At 43.4% G+C, this 21,318-nt stretch overlaps 1 protein-coding gene across 7 annotated transcripts in view; it reads left to right on the top strand.

Moving 5' to 3' along the window:
• The window catches only part of ABCA5 (ATP binding cassette subfamily A member 5), a 34,193-nt gene extending 14,643 nt beyond the window's left edge, over window positions 1–19,550 (top strand). For 6 of the 7 annotated variants that reach the window (XM_074846800.1, XM_074846801.1, XM_074846802.1 and 3 more), the window contains 26 exons: window positions 187–306; window positions 1,101–1,239; window positions 1,420–1,510; window positions 1,728–1,867; window positions 3,397–3,516; window positions 4,535–4,736; window positions 4,987–5,156; window positions 5,970–6,103; window positions 7,021–7,158; window positions 7,811–7,924; window positions 8,272–8,442; window positions 9,384–9,497; window positions 9,753–9,890; window positions 10,381–10,455; window positions 11,013–11,104; window positions 11,633–11,759; window positions 11,855–11,972; window positions 12,066–12,157; window positions 12,315–12,490; window positions 12,991–13,066; window positions 13,151–13,245; window positions 13,633–13,752; window positions 13,973–14,122; window positions 15,107–15,186; window positions 15,435–15,490; window positions 16,149–19,550. In XM_074846800.1, the coding sequence (XP_074702901.1) occupies window positions 187–306; window positions 1,101–1,239; window positions 1,420–1,510; window positions 1,728–1,867; window positions 3,397–3,516; window positions 4,535–4,736; window positions 4,987–5,156; window positions 5,970–6,103; window positions 7,021–7,158; window positions 7,811–7,924; window positions 8,272–8,442; window positions 9,384–9,497; window positions 9,753–9,890; window positions 10,381–10,455; window positions 11,013–11,104; window positions 11,633–11,759; window positions 11,855–11,972; window positions 12,066–12,157; window positions 12,315–12,490; window positions 12,991–13,066; window positions 13,151–13,245; window positions 13,633–13,752; window positions 13,973–14,122; window positions 15,107–15,186; window positions 15,435–15,490; window positions 16,149–16,256 (3,156 nt within the window). In that variant the 3' untranslated portion in view covers window positions 16,257–19,550. The remainder of the gene's footprint in view (window positions 1–186; window positions 307–1,100; window positions 1,240–1,419; window positions 1,511–1,727; window positions 1,868–3,396; window positions 3,517–4,534; window positions 4,737–4,986; window positions 5,157–5,969; window positions 6,104–7,020; window positions 7,159–7,810; window positions 7,925–8,271; window positions 8,443–9,383; window positions 9,498–9,752; window positions 9,891–10,380; window positions 10,456–11,012; window positions 11,105–11,632; window positions 11,760–11,854; window positions 11,973–12,065; window positions 12,158–12,314; window positions 12,491–12,990; window positions 13,067–13,150; window positions 13,246–13,632; window positions 13,753–13,972; window positions 14,123–15,106; window positions 15,187–15,434; window positions 15,491–16,148) is intronic. The other variant, XR_012625911.1, reaches the window with a different exon arrangement.
• The last annotated feature ends 1,768 nt before the right edge of the window (window positions 19,551–21,318 follow it).

Here is a 21,318-nt window from a genome sequence, read left to right as displayed (position 1 = left end):
TCTTCAGGTCTGCTGGATTTTAAGAGCCTGCTCTGGATGTACAGGTTTCTTAGCAGGGGCTGCAGTTCAGGTGCAGAATACACTGAATTAGGAACAGTTAATTGCATTAATCGTTAATAATCTGGTTAAAAAAACAATTTATAGCTGTTTTTTGTTAACAGTGAATGTGTTTCTTATGTTTTAAAGGTGCAGAAGGTGTTACTGGATTTGGATATGCAGCCCATCAGAGACAATCAAGCTAAAAAATTAAGCGGGGGGCAGAAAAGGCGGCTGTCGGTGGGAGTTGCTGTTCTCGGGAACCCAAAGGTGAGTGGGATGGAGGCGTTCCCAGATTGGTGTCACTAATACCCTCGGGGTTGATGTGTCTTGTCAAAACTGACTAATGCATATAATAATATTCAAGATGAAGGAATTGTTACTTTGAAGATCTGTCGCCCTTTTTTTTCTTCATTTATGGTTTAAACAATTGAAATCACTTCAATAACTCAACCTTTATGCTTGAGAATGTTAATGGCTTAGATAATGGCTGTAGCTCTGGATTTGATCTTTGTGAAATAAATAGTGTGACAGGCTTTACGTCATTTCTGGCAGGTAACATTTATCCCCCAACAGTGAAACTGTTGGAGACTTCGCTTGCAAAGCCATCCACTTGAAGCAGGGACGGAGCCAGAGAGCTCTTTTGTGTTACAGATCTATTATTGCTGGCCTGTAAGAATGGGGACTGCTCTTAGATCTGTATTCAAAAATGTGATGTGTGACAGTTCACTGGGATTTTAAAAGCATGTGTGTCTATTTAACCATCTCTTGGTAGAAGGAGTGAATCCATAGCTAAACGTGATTGTGTTGGAAGCAGAATAAAACAGACTGTGGCATTAACTTACTACATGGTTTTCTGTTTGTCACAACAGAAGATTAATTTATTCAAAGTATAGTGAAGATAGCTGCCTTGCTTACTCTAGAATGTTTCCTGTATGTTTTAGAGGACTAATTAGCAGGCTTCAATCAAAAAGCCCACTATCTGTTACCTAGGTAGGATTTCCTGAGCTCAATACCCTGTACATGGATATGGCTTTGCAAACGCCTCTTGGTTTTGCACAAAGGTTTTACTGCTGGATGAGCCAACTGCGGGTATGGATCCGTGTTCACGGCACATCGTCTGGAACCTCCTGAAAAACAGAAAAGCAAATTGTGTGACTGTTTTCAGTACCCACTTCATGGACGAGGCGGATATCCTCGCTGGTGAGTCCTGCCGTGACCCCCTTGGTACCGCCCCGGGGTACCCAGTTCATGAGTGATAGTCACCTTATAGAGCAAAAAGTGATGCTTCTCTAACCATGGCATGCATGAAATAGATAGTTGTTTTTTGGAGCAAATTGACAATTTTCTGATTCAAAGGGCCTTCTTGATTTTTGTTTCTAGATCGTAAAGCTGTGATTTCTCAAGGGATGTTAAAATGCCTTGGATCTTCTCTCTTTCTCAAAAGCAAATGGGGAATTGGCTACCGCTTGAGGTATTTTTTTTTGTGTGCTGTTATGTGACATCGTGTATATTTTTTTATTTTTTCTGTCAAAATCTATAAGGTAGCACCCCTGCCGCCCCCCCCCCCCCCCCCCCTTTATCATCTTCATACTGAATGTTTGGCGCTCTGCTGGCTGATCGTTCTGATGTGGGTATAAGGAGAAAAACAAGCTTTTAAAACCCAATTTCTCGTCGTATTGTTTTCTTAGTATGCACATCGATGCCTATTGCAACACGGAAGCTACAACCTCGCTGATAAGACAGCACATACCTGCAGCCAGCCTGATCCAGGAGAACGACGAGCAGCTCGTCTACACGCTGCCGCTCAGGGACATGGACAAGTTTGCAGGTATTGATGGTTTTGTTGTGCTGTAGGGTTGAGTGGCTGTAGAAGAGAAATCCATCAAGCATGGCTGTAGCCTGCAATTCCTGTTAAATCATCACGTCTGCATCGATGTGGTTTTATGTGTATTTCTTGTTTGGCTATGATTTAGCTGATGGGTCAGTCAGTGAGGTGTTTCTCAAGCGAGTGAGGACCTTGGTGCCTCCTCCAAGGGGCTGCGGTAGATCATGAGGGATGTGGGGACCCAGCAGCAAGTGCTGAGGAGGTGCCTTTAGCAGAAGGGTGAAGAGATCCTTTTGTCTGAGAATCCCTTGTCCTGTAGAAGCATCATCTTATTTCAGAGTGTTTTAATGAGCAGGGCTGGCCTCCAGCAGGAAGCCAAAAAGCCCCAAGTGCTAGAAAAATCAATCCCCCTTGTTGGGAGCCGCGAAGAGCGTTGTGTCACTGCCTTAAAATTCACTGGTGAGAGGGAGCGTGGAACAAATGTGTTGATTTCACTAGATGGCAGCAATTATCTGATACAGTCCTACACGGGGCTCCTTGTTCACCTCCCAGGAGAAGATGGAAGAAACAGTGTGTTCTCTGTGCTATGTGGAAAGCTGAGGGAGAATCAATACTGATGTGAATGTGCGCCTCATATTTCATAAATGTTTTTTTCCCCATTGCATTTAACTAGTTAATAATTTATTAGCTTTACCTTTAGCAGCCACCACGTGTACTTTTGAAAAACAGGCATCTTTATGCAAGATTGAATCAATTCCCGTGAAGTATTTTAAGGAGAAGCTGAGGTTAGGAATATGCCTCAGCTACTGGGGCAGAAGAAATTGCGGAGTATCCAGCTGCTCTTCCCATTTTACACATTTGCGTTTCTCTTCAGTGTGACCTTGGCTTTGAAGCTCCTCATTTTGTCAAGTCCTTCATTTCATGGGACTGGCAAGAGCCCAATAGTGGTTTTTTTGTCCCAAGGTGCTACTAAGTGCTCTTAGTCTGAACATCATTTTGGTCTTCACGCTATGCATGCTGTCCAGGATCTCCTGCCCAGTTAAGCTGGCTTTACAGATCTGGGTGTTTATTTTTGTATATATATACAAACTTATAAAGTCACTCAGTGGTTTTATTTGTAAAATCTCTTGGTGCCTGGGCTGGGATCTAGGTAGGACGAGCTGTCCTGCAGTCCCTGTGTGTGATGTTCCTGGGAGAGGGGCTCTCACAGCTAGGCAGGAGGCAGCTCTCAGCCCAGGAGCTTTAGGATGCTGAGGTGGTTTTCATAAACACTACAGCTTGTGGAAAACATGCCACATTTCCTACACTTGACCACAGAGGTTGAGGTTTGATGCTAAAAGGAGCTTATCCCAACCATGGTTCTCAAGCCATGACCCGTGTCTTCGTAATTAAGCAACCATATTTACCCATTACCTGCTCTCGAGAGTACCATGCGGAAGGCTTTGGGGATGCCTCTGCTGGGCTTGAAGATCTCTTGGGAGATGATGTCATCCTGTTTCAGAGCCACCAACACTTCTCACTTGTGTCTGTAGGCTTGTTTTCTGACCTCGACACTCATTCCCATTTGGGCGTTATCACCTACGGCGTTTCCATGACGACGCTGGAGGACGTCTATCTGAAGCTGGAAGTTGAGGCAGAGATCGATCAAGCAGGTGGGATGGACCGTGGCTGTTTTCCTGTTTTCCCTCATATTTCATTTAGTCTTAGTTAGTGTAGAATTGCCATGCCATATCACTGCCAGAAAGAGTTTTATCATGGAGGTAAAAATAAAAAAATCCTCTCCGAGTGCTACATCCGGCAGCACGGGGCACATTCAGTCTCACAGCATTCCAGGCTTTTGAAATATTTAACATGAAAAACACACAAAAGCAGAGAGTTGGGTGGGAAGTGATTCTGGGAGGATTCAGGGAAAAAGCTTTTTACTGGCTGTTTCTGCAGTAATTAATTTTTCATCCAGTGTACTTACACCTAACTTCTTTGCTTTACAGTTGCACTTTCTGTGGCTAGCTTTTTAAACTGTTCTTTATTTTCCTAATGGAGCTTACTTTCAAGAAATTGTAAATGCACAGTATAAAATCTATTTCCAACGTTCTGCATGAACAGTAATATTAGTAGTCTGCACTTTGAAATAGCTGAACTTATCTTTCTTCCTCTCCTTTAAATTAACTTTCAATTCACATGAAAAGTTTGGACCGCTTAATATTACTCCAGAATTAATCAATTCTTTTGATGTCAACTTTGAACAGTTTAAGCTCTCTTAATCCTTTCAGAGCTTTCTTTGTGATACAGACTAGTAAACTATCCTGCTCTGCAAAGCTTTTTCATGGTGTAAGAGAGCTTAACAGCTGAATATGCTGATACGGAACAATACAGGTGCATGCACAGGCTAATGGTATGAAATTGGGGCGAGTTCCACCTTTCGAGTGGCAGAAATTTGCATCATCTGCCTTCAGTGTCTGCTGGGTGTGTGCTTCAGAGCTTTGGGGTACATCAGTGTCATTGAGCTTGGGGCTGAGTTGAGGCTGGGCTGAGATAAGATGGATAGATGGCTTCTGCAATAGCAAGGGGAGGGAATTGATGGCCACCCAGTTTTCTCCAGCCCCAACATTTCAAACCACATAGCTCGCTCAGAGCATCACATCTGTAGAGTTCTGCTCTCTTCTTTTTCAGATTATAGTGTGTTCAATTCCCAGCAAACGCAGGATGAAATGGATACAAAATCCCTTGATGATATGGAGCAGAGCCTCCTGATGCTCTCCGAGACGAAGGCGTCGGCAATGAGCAATACAGCCCTCTGGAAGAAGCAGGTTTCCACCATAGCAAAAGTTCATTTCCTTAGTCTCAAGCGGGAAAATAAATGTGTGAGAGTTATGTAAGTACTGGGGCTTTCTCATTTGTATACAAAATTCTCAAAACCTGTTGGAATGACACCAGAGAAAGGGCAGGATGCGATTAATTTTTTTTTCCCCCATAGTTACATTTAAAAAATCGTAAGTGTGAAGCTATCCATTACTGTTGAATACGTGCTTTTTGGGGGGCAAGGGAGATGTTTTAAAGCACGCACACAAACTGGATTGGCTTTTACTGAATTTTAATAAAACTAAAACTCTTATTTCTTTCAGGTTGTTGCTTTTTCTGATTTTTCTTGTAGTTCAGATTTTATTGTTTTTCATACACCACATCATCAAAAATTCTGTAGCTGCTATCAAACTTTCCCCAGATTTGTACTTGCTGAAGCCTGGAGAGGACTATCACAAGTACAGGAGTCGTCTCCTGCTGCAGAACTCCACAGGTAGGAGGGCAGAGATGCCCCACAGGGGTAGCTCCTGTCTCCACCTCTCTTTAGCGTAACATTTCATGCAGTGGGGAGGGATGGTGTGTGCTACTTCTGGGGTTGGGGACAAACTTTTTCTTTGAAATTGAGCCAAATGAAGAGTTTCCAAGTACCCAGAGATGGTAGAGAGTGATTATCCTTTGTGCTGTAGAGTTTGGTTCAGAGACCTTCCTCCTCCTCCCATGGCTGGTAGCCTTGCGCTCACTAGGTCTCGAAACAGAAAGATGACTCATGTGAAGGAGCTTTAGATACATCAACATTAAAATCCTGCTACAAAGCATTTTGGAAAATTCCTTTTTGTTTCAATTTAGGATGTTTTAAAAGTGCATAGTAGCCATCTGGGCAATAGAAACGAGCATCTGTTTGAGCTGTTGGGAATTTGTGCTTAATACAACTCCATTTCTCCAGACACTGTATCAAAGTGCTGCTGGTTTCCTGCTCTCTTAGCTAATTCTCTGTTCAACTGAAACTTCGGGTATCCTGGTAATGCTCGTTGGCAGCTCTGCTTCCTCACTGCTGCGTTTGACTCGCACAAATTAATTGGAGAATATAACCAGAAAATTTTCTTGAATCCTTTGGAGGCTGTTGAATGGGAGGCCAAAATAAAATCATTCATGATCAGAATAGCAGAGGACTCTCTTTGCTGGGCACGTGTAAGGAAACAGTGACATTTCATCATAGGCTTGTATCAGTGAGAAAATGCATCAGTAATTTTGTGTAAAATACTCTAAGCTGGTGATGAGTAATTATATTTTCTCTGTCTGACACCAGAATCAGATATCGATGACATTGTCCGTTCTCTTGGGAGCATGAACATACTCTTGGAGATGTTCAATGACAGTGATTACGTCTCAGCTGCACCTCACAGTGCAGCTTTAAATGTGTTTGACCTTGAATCCAGACAGGTAAGACAGACTGACCAGCTTGGTCGTATCCCAGAGAGCAGGTAAGCAGCTGGTTAGGGGCTGGGTTTGTTGTGTTCTTGCCTGAAAGGTACGTATTGAGTCATATAATCAAATAATATCATATAATATTGCTTATGCAAGAAGCCTGGAAAAAAGACTTCTATTAGCAGAATGGGAGTGTTATTGAAATGAATGTTCTTCCATAGTGATAATAATGGTAGGCTAATAAAACTTCCATCCCCTTTTCTTCCCCACAAGGATACAAAAAGCCAAGAGAAATATTTTACTTCACAAGAGACCTGGCATAGGAATTTAATTTTTTTCCTTTTACTGGCTGAATTATACAATTTGACAGAAGTATAATTCCATGGTGCTCTCATGTGTAAAGAAGAATGAGTTTCTTGGGTTGTAAGTATTCATTTCAGTATGGTCACTGAAGGAGTGGCAGAAAGATTTGAACATTGGGGTCATATTTAATCTCCAGCAAAGGAACTGCTTTGCAATATGCCAGCTCTGTCTCTTGTTCCCATTTTTATTCATTACAAACTGTTAATAGTAGTGTGACAGTGCAGCCCTTAGCTAATGTAAATTTTTGCCTGTCTGGTTTTTAAATGCATTAGAGAGAACGTGCGAGTCATGTGTTTTGTTTTTCAGACTGTAATTGTCATAGCATCACAGTTGCATAAAAAATTGGGGGAATTTATTTCAAATAATTTGTTCTCTGTGAGCGTAACTATTTTCTTGAATTAGGTTTCGTGCTATAAGCACCCTGAGCAGCCCAGAGCTCCCTGCAAAGCATACTCTATTATGCAAAGATTTTTCTCAATGTTCAGGTTTAATTAAGCCCATAGGAGAGCTCTCGCAGGGTCTTACCCTTCGTGCAGAAGAATTAATACAGCGCACGCTTTCCTTTCCAGAACTATGTTTTCACGATCATATTCAACAGTACCATGGTGCATTCCCTGCCAGTTTTGATGAATATTGTCAGCAATCTACTCCTGCGCAATTTAAACGTGACGGAGAGCATCCAAATCTGGAGCAACCCCTTCATTCAGGTGAGCAGCAGCCGTGGCCGCAGCGGGGGCTGCGTGGCAAAAATCACCCTTAAACATGGAGCGGATGGCAAAGCATCCCCGGGGTGAGAGGAGGGAGCAAAAACACGTCCTAAATGAAGAGAGAAGCTGGTTGGGGCTGTCTGCAGCACCAAGGGCTGTGCACAGTGCTGTTGGGAAGGATTGGGCCCTGGTAGTCAAAGCCCGTGGAGTAAGTCCTTGGTGGTACAGACCTTTGCAGAATTGAAGAGGACTTGAGAAGTGCTGGGGTTTTGTTGTGCAGCTTGTGGAAGAGGAGGAACGGGGGTTTGAAAAGAGGATGTCCTGTGGGGAATTTGTTGAGGGTTTGTTACAGGTTCCCTGCGTTTCTCGGAGGCTGAATGCGGGGCTGCGGGGGGTCTGCTGCCTCTGTGCAGAGCTGGGGTGGCCTCTGGGAGAGGAGAGGACCTTCTGCAGGAGATAAATGCTCTAGGAATTTCATTAGGCATCCTTATAAATACTCCAAAAGCTTCCGTAAGTATTTTTCTCCATACTGATCTCGAGATACACAGAATATATGTTTTAGCATTTACAGTCATGTTACAATTCTAAATGCATGATGGTTTTTTTTGGTCACGCACGTTCTGGTGTTGAAGAAACCTGATTTATATTTCAGAATCTTCCAGACACAATTTTCAGACTGGAGATCTATTTTGAAGCTGTGTTACTGGGAATCATTATTACTGGAATGCCACCCTATTTTGCCATGGACAATGCAGAAAACCATAAGGTAAACTCCCAGATTCAGAGACTGCACAAGAACTTAAAAATCTTGGGATTGGGGAAAATCTTAAGAGGCGTTTTAAATAGTGTCTTTTGCCATGAGAGAGAGTATGGATATAACTGCTGTTTCCTGCCTGGCGTGGAGCAGGTTGGGGAAAAGGCTTTTTGCTTTCTACGGAAATGCTTTTGGCAGCTAAAATCAGCAATAACCAGGTCGCACGCTGATGCCACACCAGTCTAAAAGCAGTGTATTAGAGGGCGAAACGAGATCCTGGTCACGCACCGAGGCAGATTAACATAGTGTTCATTTTAATTGACATTTAATTAACATTGTGTTTTCTTTTCCTGGTGCAGATCAAAGCGTACACGCAGCTGAAGATAGCGGGGCTTTATCCTTCTGCTTACTGGACTGGGCAAGCTGTTGTCGACCTCCCGCTGTTCTTCTCCATCCTTGTCCTGATGATAGGCAGCCTCTTCGCCTTTCACTACGGCGTTTATTTCTACGTGGGCAAGTTCCTTGCTGTGGTGAGTGCGGTGGGGATGTGAGAGCATGGTTATGTTGTTTTCCACAAGTGTTTAGTTTCATTAGATGGTTCAGCAGACTTTTTCCAACCGATGTACAGGGAAAATGTCTAATTAAGGCTGCTGAAGCAGAAACACCAGTCAGGCTGCACCAGAGGCAAAACAGTACTACTTTTTGTGGGGGAAAATATTCAAATTTTGGAGTTTCATTCAGAACTGGAATAAAATGGAGCTTTAAAATACCAGGATCTTCCAAGGAAATATTCCATCCTTTTTTGCTCTGCTTGCTTAGTCTGCTTTGTGCTCTTTGCTGCCGATTGATAATTGCTCCATTTGCATCAGCCTGCTGCTAATGACAAGGTTACAGTGACTTTGAACACAGACCAGCTCCGCAATGAATTGCAGCATGTGATTAAATTGAAGAGTCTACAAGTCTTCGTGTCTTTTATATTCAGAGCGGTCTTCCCTGAGATATTGGCTGTAATTGAGAAGAATCAGATTTTCCTAGTTGCTTTCCCAGAAGCTCTGAGTTAATCAGGTTTGGGATGTGACCGTTGCGCTGTGGGGCTTTTTTTCTACCAGTGCATCTACTCTTCTTTTAATTTCTGTGAAAATGCTAAGGCTGAAGGTGGAATTCCTAATATTTGTCAAAATCTTCAGGTCAGCATTTATGGGAGCCTGTGTTATTAAAGGAAAAAAAAAAGGGAAATAGTTTAAAAGAAATGGAATTAGTGAGGTTCCTGCCTATCCACATACTCTTCTATTTGTGTCTTTAATGGTATATGCAGTATGTACCAAGGTGGCAAAATATATCAAATTAAGTGACAAAGATGAATCCAGAGTTATGTAGCGCACTAAAGTAATTCTAGTTGATACGTATACAAAAATTTCACCCCTGGGTTCTTGCTGTACATTTCCTGAGGAAACCTTTCCTGTCTTTGCAGATTTTTTGCCTGATTGGTTATGTCCCATCAGTCGTGCTCTTCACTTATGTGGTCTCCTTCACCTTTAGAAAAGTCCAGAATACAAAAGAATTTTGGTCATTTATATTTTCAGTGGTGAGTAACTTTACCTTGATTTTGGTTAGCTAGGCAGACTGGTTATCGCCAAAGCCACAACAGGCTTCCCAGTTATTGTGTTTAAGTGTGTGTCCTTAATGCGCAAGAAATGTGAAGCATTTACCAGTGTCTTCGTATTACTGCCATTTCCTAAATGATAAAAGCTTTAAAAAATGTGCCTCAAATTAGATAACTTATGCATAGAGAGTCTGTACTGAATGCAGATGGACTTTTTTTTCCTTTTCTTTTGTACAGACAGCCTTGCTCTGTACGGTTGTCACTGAAGTGGCCTTTTTTCTGGACTATTACCTGGTAACCACCATCCTGCATTATGTCTTCTCCATCTTCATTCCTATTTATCCTCTTATTGGCTGTCTGATTTGTTTTATAAAGGTAAGGGGACACAGGAGGTGCTCTCCAGAGCACTTGTAGATGGCTGGGATTGGGTGGGTGTCTTTAATGATAAGGGGGCAGGAGTTACCTACCTAGTGGTGTAGTGTCATCCGTAGACATTTAACACGTGAAGAATAGCAACTGCTGGTGAAAAGTCACCTTTTTCCTGTAAGTCCAAGTGCTGCAGTTTTAAAATGAGGAAAGAAGCAAGTTTTTCATTAATTATCTAAAGGAAAACCGTGCGTTTCTCAGCCTGTGGACTGAGTGAAGCCAGTGATGGGAGGGGGGTTAATTGGGAGTTGGTGGCTTTAAACTGGGAGCAGCCCCAGGGACTTTGGAAGTTTACTGGTGTCAGATTTGTGCAAGCAGGGTCTCTGCAGAGCTCAGAAAGTGCTCGAGCAACATAAATGACTGATTTGAGATTGAAGTGCGATGTAGAATATTCTGGGAGGTGAGTATTTGCTCGAACGTGGTTTCTTTGCACTGTCAGGTCTCATGGAAAGGCAAGCGGAAGAACGGAGGATACTACGACCCGTGGGACCGGCTCCTGGTAGCAGTTATAGCTGTAAGCGTGGTTATTTGATTATCTGCCATATTTGCTGTAGAGAATTGCTAACTCCTGCTGGGAGGCCCCTTCTGTTCAGGCATCTTTATTAATAAAGATTTAATCTAATGCTCAGCATCACCGGAGCCTGCAGCTTTGCAACCTGTTGCAGAACAAACAGTAAAAGTAAAAGCTGCTGTGCCTGCCAGCTCAACATCTGCTCCTTCAGTAGTCTTATTGATGGTGACAGTATTAATCCTGATGATTATGGGAGTCCATGCTGATGGAGCAAAAACTCCAGAGCAGGGGACAGTCCCTTCTCACTCCAAAACCCACAAATAATTGTCATTAAATCTAAGCAGACTCTGGCTGTGCATCCTCAGTTGTGACCCACTGAGCAGAATCTAATAATATATTTCATCTTCTCAGAAACATCAGCATTTCTGTGGTGGTGAAGAGCTGGAGCTTCTTGTCACTCATCACACTGGTGGGATCACCTATAGGGTCACCTATAGGCTCACCAGCCTTGGAGGGCTGGCAGAGCTCTGAGTAACCAGAACTGTATTTGTCTGTTTTAGCCCTATTTGCAGTGTGTCATGTGGCTCTTCCTGCTGCGATGTTTTGAGCTGAAAAATGGAGGGAGGACAGTTAGAGAGGATCCATTTTTCAGGTGTGTGTCTGTTGAATAGACTTTTTAAAAAGTAGTAGTCCAAAGAAGCCGTTGTAAAAAGTGATGCTGGTGATGAAACTGGAGTATGCAATGTATAGCTGTGGGGGATACTGCCCAAAATAAAATGCCTTTGGTTATATTCCATCCCAATTGTCCAAAGAACTTGTTCTCCTATGTTTAAGTGTCTGAAATTCAGTCACTAAAGTGCGGAAATAGGGGGTTTTACTTCCTTTTAAGTTATATCAGTGCAAAATTGGGAATTTTATAAAGACTTCCCCTATATAAAAAGAGGGGAACTTCCTTTCCCATTGCATGGCTGGAGATGCCATACGCCAACAAAGAGCTCGGCATAAAGATGACAGTTACAGTCATTGTCAGCTCTTTCTGTTCTTTTGGGGCTTCTCAGATGCGCTGCAGAAATGTGTCACTCCTGACTTCAGCAAGCACAAATTGCTTTCTGCATCAAAGCAGTGAGCAAATCTCAACTGAATGCCGAGCCGAGGCATCACCTTGTCTTCTTCCCCGTAGAAAATGTTTTACAAAAGCCAAAACCTGGAAGTTCCCAGATGTCTCGCGTGATGAGAACGAAGATGAAGACGTGAAGGCGGAGAGGCTGCGAGTACAAGAAATACTGAGTGGCCCCAAAAGTGAGGAGGTAATGCTGTGCACCCACGGGCACTACCTGAAACCCCATTTTGGAGGTTTCCCAGAGCCGCTGGGATCTGCAGCCGCTTCTCTCTTCTCTGCTAGGTGCCAGCAATCCTGGTCAGCAGCTTGCACAAAGAGTTTGATGAAAGAAAGGAATTTCTTCTGGGGAGAAAAATAAAGAAAGTGGCAACAAAACATGTTTCTCTCTGTGTAAAAAAAGGTTGGAGTTCAATTACTTGCTGTTGAGCTGTCTTATTTACAAAAACAACTCTTGAATCCATTTGGGTAATATTTTCTGTCGTCCTTTCTTTAGGAGAAATACTGGGTTTGTTAGGACCCAACGGAGCTGGGAAAAGCACGTTAATTAATATGCTCGTTGGAGAGATTGAGCCAACCAGTGGGCAAGTATGTTACATGCTACTAACTAAATAGGAAATTAATCTATATTTAAATTTTTTTATTATTATTGCAAGCATTCCCAAGTGTTTTTTGCTAAAATTTTACAGAAACAGTTCAGAAACTTACAATATTATTGAGTAAGGTCTGTACATTTTCCTTGCAGGTTCTGATGGGAGATGGTTCTTTTGGCCTGAACAGCGAAGATGACTCAGTGAAATTTGTGGGATACTGTCCTCAAACGAATCCGCTCTGGCCAGATATTACCTTGCAGGAGCACTTTGAAATTTATGGCGCTATCAAAGGAATGAGTCAGTCTGATGTTAAGGAAGTCATAAAACGGTAAGTAGTTTATTATAGAAGTGCTTCAGGTTTAGCTATATTTTTCTTCGTGGTTTGGTTTTTTTTCACTTTTCCTAATGTAATCTTTTTTTCATTTTAAGTTTGATTGGATCTTTTCAGCAAATTCAGCAAGTGTGAATTTGTGGGTTAGGAGATACAGCTTCAGCCACACAAAGTTCAGCTGGTTTTTGGTTGGTTTGTTTTGGTTTTTTTTTTAAGTTACAAAGGGTTAACAGTGACCTTTGCAGAGGTGGCAAGGACGGGGAGTCCAGGGCTTGGAGCTTTCTGGGTTGTCACTGCAGTCTCCTCTGGGACAGGTGTTTTAGTATGGAAGCACCCAGCTCTGATTCTGCTTATGACTTTGCTTTTTTTATACTTATATACAAGTATTTGTAACTGAACTCTTCAAATGAGATGCTTTGCATATACATGTGTGATGAGGGGGAAGCCATACCATCACCCTCTCAGGCTTTTCACATGCAGTTCTCCCCCTTCCACAGCATTGCGAGTGCCCTGGATTTAAAAGACCACCTGCAGAAGACCACGAAGAAGCTGGGCGTTGGGCTGAAACGCAAGGTACGGGGGAGCTTCTCGAGCTGCCGTGTTGGGTGTCTCCAGCAGCCATTGTGTCCTTACCCATCCTCTCTGCCTTCCTCCCAGCTGTGCTTTGCCCTGAGTATGCTGGGCAACCCCCGGGTCACGCTGTTGGATGAACCATCAACCGGGATGGATCCAAAAGCCAAGCAGCACATGTGGTGAGTGCCACCAGGGCCACGCTGGCCACAGGCTTGTTTCTCTTTGGGAATTTGTCTGATTTTATGTATTATCCCTGTTAACACTAGGGAGAGCCATAGACTGGGAGTCAACCCAACCTTAGTGCCAGGTACACGTCCTCTCCCGGAATAGCTTGGAGGTTAAAAGCTTGAAAGTCGAAAGAAATATTTAAAATAATATAAGGAGTATGAGATTCGAGTCATCTTTGTGAAAAACTCAGGTGTTAATTGTTGCTGTGGGAGTAATATTGGTCCATATAGTAGTATAGGCCTATAAAATAAAGGGTTTGTGTTTGACCATCATGGTCCTCTTTTTCCTGCTAAGCCAGGATTTACGTGCCAAGGGATTTTTTTGGTTATATTTTGCAGGCGGGCAATTCGAGCAGCATTTAAAAATAAGGAGAGAGCAGCTATCCTGACCACTCACTACATGGAAGAGGCAGATGCTGTCTGTGACCGTGTGGCCATCCTGGTGTCCGGGCAGCTCAGGTACCGCCAGAACCCTCCCCTGTGGGCAGGTGTTGTAGTGGGGAGGATAGGACAGCTGTCAAGTAAAATATGTTTCTTTGAAAATATAGGTAGACAATTTTTTTTTTGCACCTTAAACTTGGAGTGAAATTAAACTGCAAAAAGGGTCTGTTAGAAGTTAGGCTGCTTTTTGAGTGTGGTGTAACGTGTCCAACTCTTATTTTCTCTCTGCAATTGGTAGATGTATAGGTACCGTCCAACACCTGAAGAGTAAGTTTGGCAGAGGATACTTCTTGGAAATGAAATTAAAAGAAACAGCAGATGTACAGCAGGTTGAGTATCTGCAGAGCCAGATTTTGCACATCTTCCCAAACGCAAATCGTCAGGAAAGGTGAAGTTTAACAAATACGCAGAAAACGTTGATATTAATACAAACTCCTCATTTCTCAGCAGCTCTTGGCACCGAGGAGGGAATGCCGTGATACTAAAATTTACAAGAAATATTTACACATAGCTTAAAAAAATAAAAAAGAGGAAGGGTTTTGCAGGCCAGCAAAAGCTGCCAGGGTGGTGGCTGTGCGCCCTGCGTGCAGATGTTCGGCACGGAGGAAGCAAAACTCAATTTCTGCATAGCTGTTGCCTGACGGCTTCCTCCGCGGCCAGGGCCTCTGGGAAATGGGTAAAATCTGAGTCACTGAGTCCTTATCTAGAAATGCTTGAATGTTTTCTAAGAGTATCTCAAAGTTTGAGGTACAGCTATTGAGATATTGAGGGTGAGTTGGTTGGTTTTCCCCCAACGGCTTTGAATTTCTGCCATATGAACTCGAGGGTCTGGCTTGGTGACGGCTGATGAGATGCTCCAAAAAGGGCCCTGCAGGCATCGTTTGAGGAGCATTCCTCAAATGTGGGAGATTGGGAGGAGAGTTCCTTTTTCAGAAGCAAATGTGTGGGGTAGAGCAGCTCCCTGTTCTGGAGTCTGGCTTGTGGGAGCTGCTGCATGATGCAAAGTCCCAAGAGATCCTGCGACCTCTGTCTTGAGTTCACTTGCAAGGCAAAACCTCCTAACTTTGGAAGTTCTGGGCAGCGATTTTTCTTTCATGAGTTTATAGGCAGAATATAAATGGTTGAATCTTAAATTATGGAGTGGTCTCAGGGGGATCTCAGCTGATGCACCTGGGCCTGGATCTCTGAGATGGGTTATAAACCAGCTGGTGTCCTGCAGCTGCATCATTCCTGTTGTCTGTATGATGATGATTAGTCAAAATGCCTGGAGTAACCTTCAGAAAATGAGTTTAAATCCATGTACTTGGATATTAATATTTCTGCTTTGAGTAATTTTACCTGAAGCTAAACTTGCTTTGTTTCTTTGTTCCAGTTTTGCTTCTATTTTGGCATATAAAATTCCTAAAGAAGACGTACAGTCCCTTTCACATTCTTTTTCCAAGCTGGAAGAAGGTAATTAAGCACTTGCCACGCATCACATACAGAAATCATTTTGTCTTTCATAACTGACATATTTGCCATGTGGTGGCACTTCCGCATTTCTCTTCCAAATTAATTTGATTTATTTTTATTGGTGTCCCCAACTCTGTTTCTTACAAAATGAAGAGGAAGCGCTTGTACCAGCTTAAAATGCTTTAAATCCAGTTGTGCCAGACAGTGAAGTATTCCTAAATACACACTCTCATTAATTCTTTTAACAGTAAAACACGCCTTCAACATTGAGGAGTACAGCTTTTCTCAGGCAACACTGGAACAGGTATGTTGAAGTAAATTATATTTTGTGGAAGTAAACCCTGGCAGGCGAAGGTGTTGCGGGTTTTTTTGATGGGGTTTTTGCAGGTATCTGGGGTGGATTCACTTTGCCCCTGCCATGCAGGAGCCGTGTGTCCACTCTGGGCAAGTTGCAGTGGACAGAGGGGCTGCTGATGCATGTTTGGGCGTTTTTGGGGAACTGAAGTTCCCTTTTCCAAGGGACTGGACCGGACTGCCAGTTCCCCTGCTCCTCTTTATTCCCATTTTCTTCTTTAAGATGCCAACTGCAGTGACGGGAGCAAAATAAATTTGTGGTGTTAGTGGAAATGCTGCTCTGATTTATTCAAAAGATGGGCATTGCTGTTCATTTCTGAAAGGAGGGTAAAGCTGAGGCTTATTATTGCTTATTCTGGATTAGTTATTGCTGACAGTAAATGTCCTTCAGTGTGTATTTGGTTCAACTTCCTTTTCATTGTGCTTTTGAAGAAATGAGGTGGGAGGGTAGGAACAAGGAGAAAAAAACCCCAAATACCAAAAACTTCCTACTCAGAGATGAAGCAATACATTCAATACTCATGAGATTTTTAGCATTAATTCTATTTTTGGCCAAGAAAGTTCCTACAAGGAGCATGGCGCATTCACATCCTTTCTGTCTGTTCCAGGTTTTTGTGGAGCTTGCTAAAGAGCAGGAGGAGGACGACAGCAGCTTCGGCACCCTGAACAGCACGCTGTGGTGGGAGAGGACGCAGGAAGACCGAGTTGTTTTCTGAGCTCCTTCACAGTCCAGATCTGCTCAGCAGCTCGTGGTTTGTGCCAGCGATGATCCTCTGCGCCCACGTTGGGGCGTGTGCGTGGAAAACATCAGAGCTGGGACGGACAAGGAAAACCGTATTTGGAAGCACTGAGCGTGTTCCACCATCCTGGCCTTAGGAAATAACGCCGCGATGGCGGTGAGCATCCCCACTGTTACTCTGGCTGATCTGAAATTCCTTCTCCCCTCGCTGTTTCCCGGTTTGCGTTGAGCGAGAGGACACTGCCGCGACAGTCGGTCGCCTCCTGGTGTTGGTGGCTTGTGCAGGAACACCTGCCTGCCCTCCTCCCTCGGCATCGGGGCCGGCTGCCTGCGGTGGGGCTGTTCTTACTGCAAACTGCGCGTGTGAGCAAAACCAGTTGCCACTGGAGCATCCCGCCCCGCGGGAGCTGCCCGCGGGTTCTCAGGGCATTGCCGTGCCCCGTGCCCTCGCCTGGGCGTTGCTGCCTGACGAGGTGCCCTGCAGACACGTGTCCCTGCGAGGTGCTGCTGCCCTGCCGGCTGCTCCGACCCTGCTTACGCTTAGAAGATGCACCTGCTTAGAGGAGAGGGGAAAAACCACTCCAAAGGAATTGTACTCGCTGCAGAGAGGGTCCTGAATTCCACTGCGAGCTTAGCTTGGTATCCAGCCCCTGTGAAAACGTTCATTCACAGATATAATATGGCTCTCGTTGACACTTGTAATCCTTTCTACTGTGAGGGGGCAGATGTGCTGTTCTGGGTGGCACTGGTGTTCGTAATGCATGCACTGTAGGGTCAGAGGGGGTGTGCAGAAGTGGATGCTTTGTTTCCCCGGCTTGGTAAAAGTACAAAGACATAACTGTAGTTATGGGATTTGCAGAGATGTGAGTATTTCTTGTCTTCATTAAAAACAGTCTGATTCTTTTGTTGGGTGTAACAACATGTATCCTGCCAGCTGCTTTTAGAGACAGTCCCTTTTAGATGTTTTCATTTTTCTTGTCAGTGAATTCATAAGTACACCCAGTAGTATTTCCTAATCCGTCTTTGTTGTGATAGCAGTAAGTAATGCAGTAGTGTGCTCAGCACAGGAACGTTTGCTTTGTCCTGGCCTGGCAATTTTTCATTCACCTTTTGTTAATCCCAAAAGATCCAAATTTACAACCTCATCAGTAGGAGTGGTGCCTTTTGTTTGCATAGAAACAGTAAGAAAAGCAGAATATTTGATCCTTTATCCTAAGATATGACAGATGTATGTTGAAAATATATTATTTTTTTGTTTTTACTACACAAAGCTATTGTCACTTTTTTTTTAGTTTTATAAGGTGAAATTAAAGTTTGCTAACAGTTCGTTGTGTTTTGCAATGAACAAATATAGAGGTGCATTTATATTGAGACATTGGCTTCATAAGTCATATCAATTATGTATCTTCACATTAAAGTTAGAAAAGACCTTTGTTTTTCTTGCAAAAACAGAAAAAACTATGGGTCAAGGTGGAGTTGTGTGTCCCAACTGTTTGCAATTATCAGGCAATAATGTATGTAATATGTCTGATAATGGTTTATCACATCACGTTGAGCTAAACCCTGTTTTCATTACTTTCTTACTGTACTACGGGGAGATGTGAACTCTTTATGTAGAACTTTTGCTTCCTCTTTTGTAGATTGCATATAAACGTAGAGATTTTGTAGATAAAAATTGAGCCCAAGAACTGCAGAAACACCTGAATGTCCCGTTGCTTCCCCAGGGTGCATCTGCCCGTTTTGATGAGCCCTGGGCCGTGGTACTTGCCTATGCCCTGATCTCCTGTGCTGGAAACAAAACAGAGGTAAAGAATGGGATTGAAGTACCAGCCTCTAAACTGCAGCCCCAGTAGCAGTCTTTCCAGGGCTGAAGCTTCTCCGTAAAAAACCAAAAATGACCCAAATTCAGCTCTTTTGTTTATGCAGCCTTTTATTTAGCCCCTGGGAACCCCCAACCCCTTGCTCCCAGCTGCATCCCTATTGCTGGCCAGTATCTGAACATTTTCCTTTATTTGGAGCAAAGGTGGGACCCAGAAATGTGTCTCATGATACTTTCCCATGTGTGTACGTACAAGTTAAGCGCGTCTTCTCCAAAGCCCACACTTCTTACTTCCATCTCTCTTTGTAAATGGTGTTTCAGCTGAGTGTCATCTGCATGTATGTCCAGCAATGTACAGCACACTCTTTTCACCTGAACTTATGAAGGTACAGTTGTGACCTTGATGTCTTCTTTTAATTTTATTCTTTAACTTAGAGTTAATAGTCTGTAAAATAGTTCTGTACTGTCCAGATGGCATCACCCTATTTCAAATAACTTCTTATTTTCTAACTTTTCAAGTGGATCGTATGAAAACTTTCATTAGAAGTTAATTTGCTCAGTTTGGTACTGTTCTTGTTTACCCTGGAGTAATCCAGTTGATGGTGGCACTGTATTTATGCAGCTACACGTACAAAGAATTTGGCTGGTTCACTGAGTATTTGGGTGGGATCTCTTTGGTGTGGTGACATTGCGTGTCAATGTGGCGTAAGATGCCACCCCGGAACATCACTAATCATAGTGTATTGTATCAGAAGTCTTTCACAGTGTCATACGATGTCTGTAATTGCCAGAATAGGGAAAAACACATGCAAAATTAAACCAGAGAATCCCCTAGAAACTGAGAGCTTTATTCCTGCAATTTTAAGTCCCTTTGTTCAGCTGTTATCAGTGACATGCCACATCCCAGCCATACAATACACACACCCGGTTTGTGCTCTAGGAGGTAAAATGGAGATGAGGCAGCTGGATTCAGGCTGACTGTGGGACTTGAGGCAAATCAGTTCAGTTTGTGCCACCGTTCCCAGGTATAATGGTTTTGGTTACCTTGCAGGGTGGTTGTGAGAAGTGTTTAGCTAGTATATCCAAAACTTGGAAGATGCATTTACTTTGTGGTGTTATTATAAGGTTGTATTTTTCTATGGAGGAATTTAATGTGTCTGGTTTTGTTTACATTATCAAGAAAAGCCCTTATTTAAAAATATATGTGTAGCGAGTGAAGTCTGTTGTGTAGCCGACATCCAGTACTCTGGCAGCAGAAACAGAAGGTATTGGGGTCTAAAGGTGGCACGTTTGTAACACTTCTCCTGATGTTGCCATCAGGCACTTTGAATCATTTGTGGTTTATTTTATACACCTGTCTTTCTTTTATGACTTTGCTGTATTTGTAAAGTCGAGGTTTTTCCTTTTCCAGCAGAACATACTACCAAAATAAAGATGGATTGGATTGTTAAATGCTTGTGTTTCTATCGTGTGTGTGTTTTGCTGTGATAGAAATAGAATTGTTTTCAAAAGCCTTTGCTGTTCCCTGGGTGCACTGAGGCTCGGGCAGAGCATGGGGGGGCCTGGCTCTTGGCATGGCAGGGGGTGTCAGGCTGCAGTAATTTCACATTTTTAATTGAATTCAGAGAATTGAAGTGTTTCAACACTCGGGATTTAACTGCCCACAGTTGTGTCATGTTTCCAGCCAGATTAATTCAGCCCAACTTTGGGCTAGAAGTGACCCTGTGGCAGCTGCGCGCTCCTGGCATACCACGTCGTGCATCTGCAGGGATGAATCACATTCATCCACTTGAAAATTAACCCCACCGTGAAAAAAATTTCATTTTTCTGGTTGGATTCGTGTCCAAGATGAACTCGCTGGGTGGCTGGATGGGTGCACTCTCTGGTGTGAGGGGTGGTGAAATGCTGCTGCTGAGAGGTTTCCTGAGGCTGGAAAGCGAAGCCCTGCTCTACAGGGATGAAGCGAGCTGCCAGCTCCCAGCCTGACCCACTGCTGAGGAGGAGGAGATCCACCTCCAGCCCTGTAGGTCAGTTAAGGACCTAGTAAAACAAAAGGGGTTTGTGCTCCCTGGACCCCTCAGTGGGGGGGAAAATAGCTCCAAAGAAACTTGGTGAAAGTTCCCAGGTTTTCATACTAGTTTTTCTTCCATGGTGTGTTAAAGGCAGCAGGGCAGCATACTTTTTTTTTTAAGCTGTAAAATTACTTAATTCCCTTGTAATGCTTCAAGAGATCTTCAGAAAAGCCCTAATTTAGCATGCTGAATTTCTCTTTGATAAGAGTTTCTTGGAGCTTTCAGTTCTCCTTTTTCCTCAAACGCGTTGCTTGGAGTGTCCCCCTCGGAGGGTGCTGGCTCCATCCCCAGCCCCTCTCCTCCTCCTGGTAGATACACGGGCTGATGCAAGGCTGGTCCTCAGTCCCCATCTCACAAATCCTATGGAGCAACTGCTTGGGGGTTTAATTAATGATATTTTGAGATGCTATGTGCTCTCTAGCTCCTTTTTAGTGACGCTCCAAAGCCTTGGACTGGGGTCCCACAGAGCAGCAGAGCCAGGAGCAGCACCCAATACACAGCATGGGGAACCCCAAGGAGCACTTGGAGCAAGTGTCATTTTTATGTTAAAATGCATTTTCTGTAGGTAATGTGCAGGCATGCCAGGGCTCCACATACACCAGGTACTGCCAGAACACTATGGCACAGGGCATGCATCAGAAACGTAGTATTTTTTTAGTGAAGTGCATCTCAGATGTGCTTTTTGCAGTTATGAGTAGCCTTCCCCATTTCTCCCTTGTTGCCCAATGGGAAGTGATGCAGGAAAACGCTCTGCTCCTCTCCTAAATGAGCACATTCCTTGAAAATGAGTAAATCGGCAGCTGCAGAAGAGCTGCGGCCTTTTGTTAAGCAACAGCCAGGCAGCTTTTGTGTTTTCAGTCAGCTCTGCAAATCAGATGCAGGGTCCTCAAGCTGCTGAAGTTCCAGGACAGTCAAATTCCTGTAACAAGTTGAATTATCATGTGGCAGTACACCTTTCCAACTCATTTGGATTTTCTGGCTTATCTGATTCTTCTCATCTCCCTGTTTTGAATGCAGATCCATTGCAAAGCTGTTTTTAAAAAAAAAAAACAACAAACTTCATCCTGATTCCAGCTGTGTGGCAGCTGCTGGAAAAGCAATTAAAAGGAGTGGAAACTGAACAAAAAAAAATGATTAAAAACAAAGGG

Source organism: Strix aluco, chromosome 21, assembly GCF_031877795.1.
Source record: "Strix aluco isolate bStrAlu1 chromosome 21, bStrAlu1.hap1, whole genome shotgun sequence".
Classification (NCBI taxonomy): Eukaryota; Metazoa; Chordata; class Aves; order Strigiformes; family Strigidae; genus Strix; species Strix aluco.
Note: the sequence above shows the minus strand (reverse complement) of the source record. Positions and strands in the feature narration are given on the sequence as shown.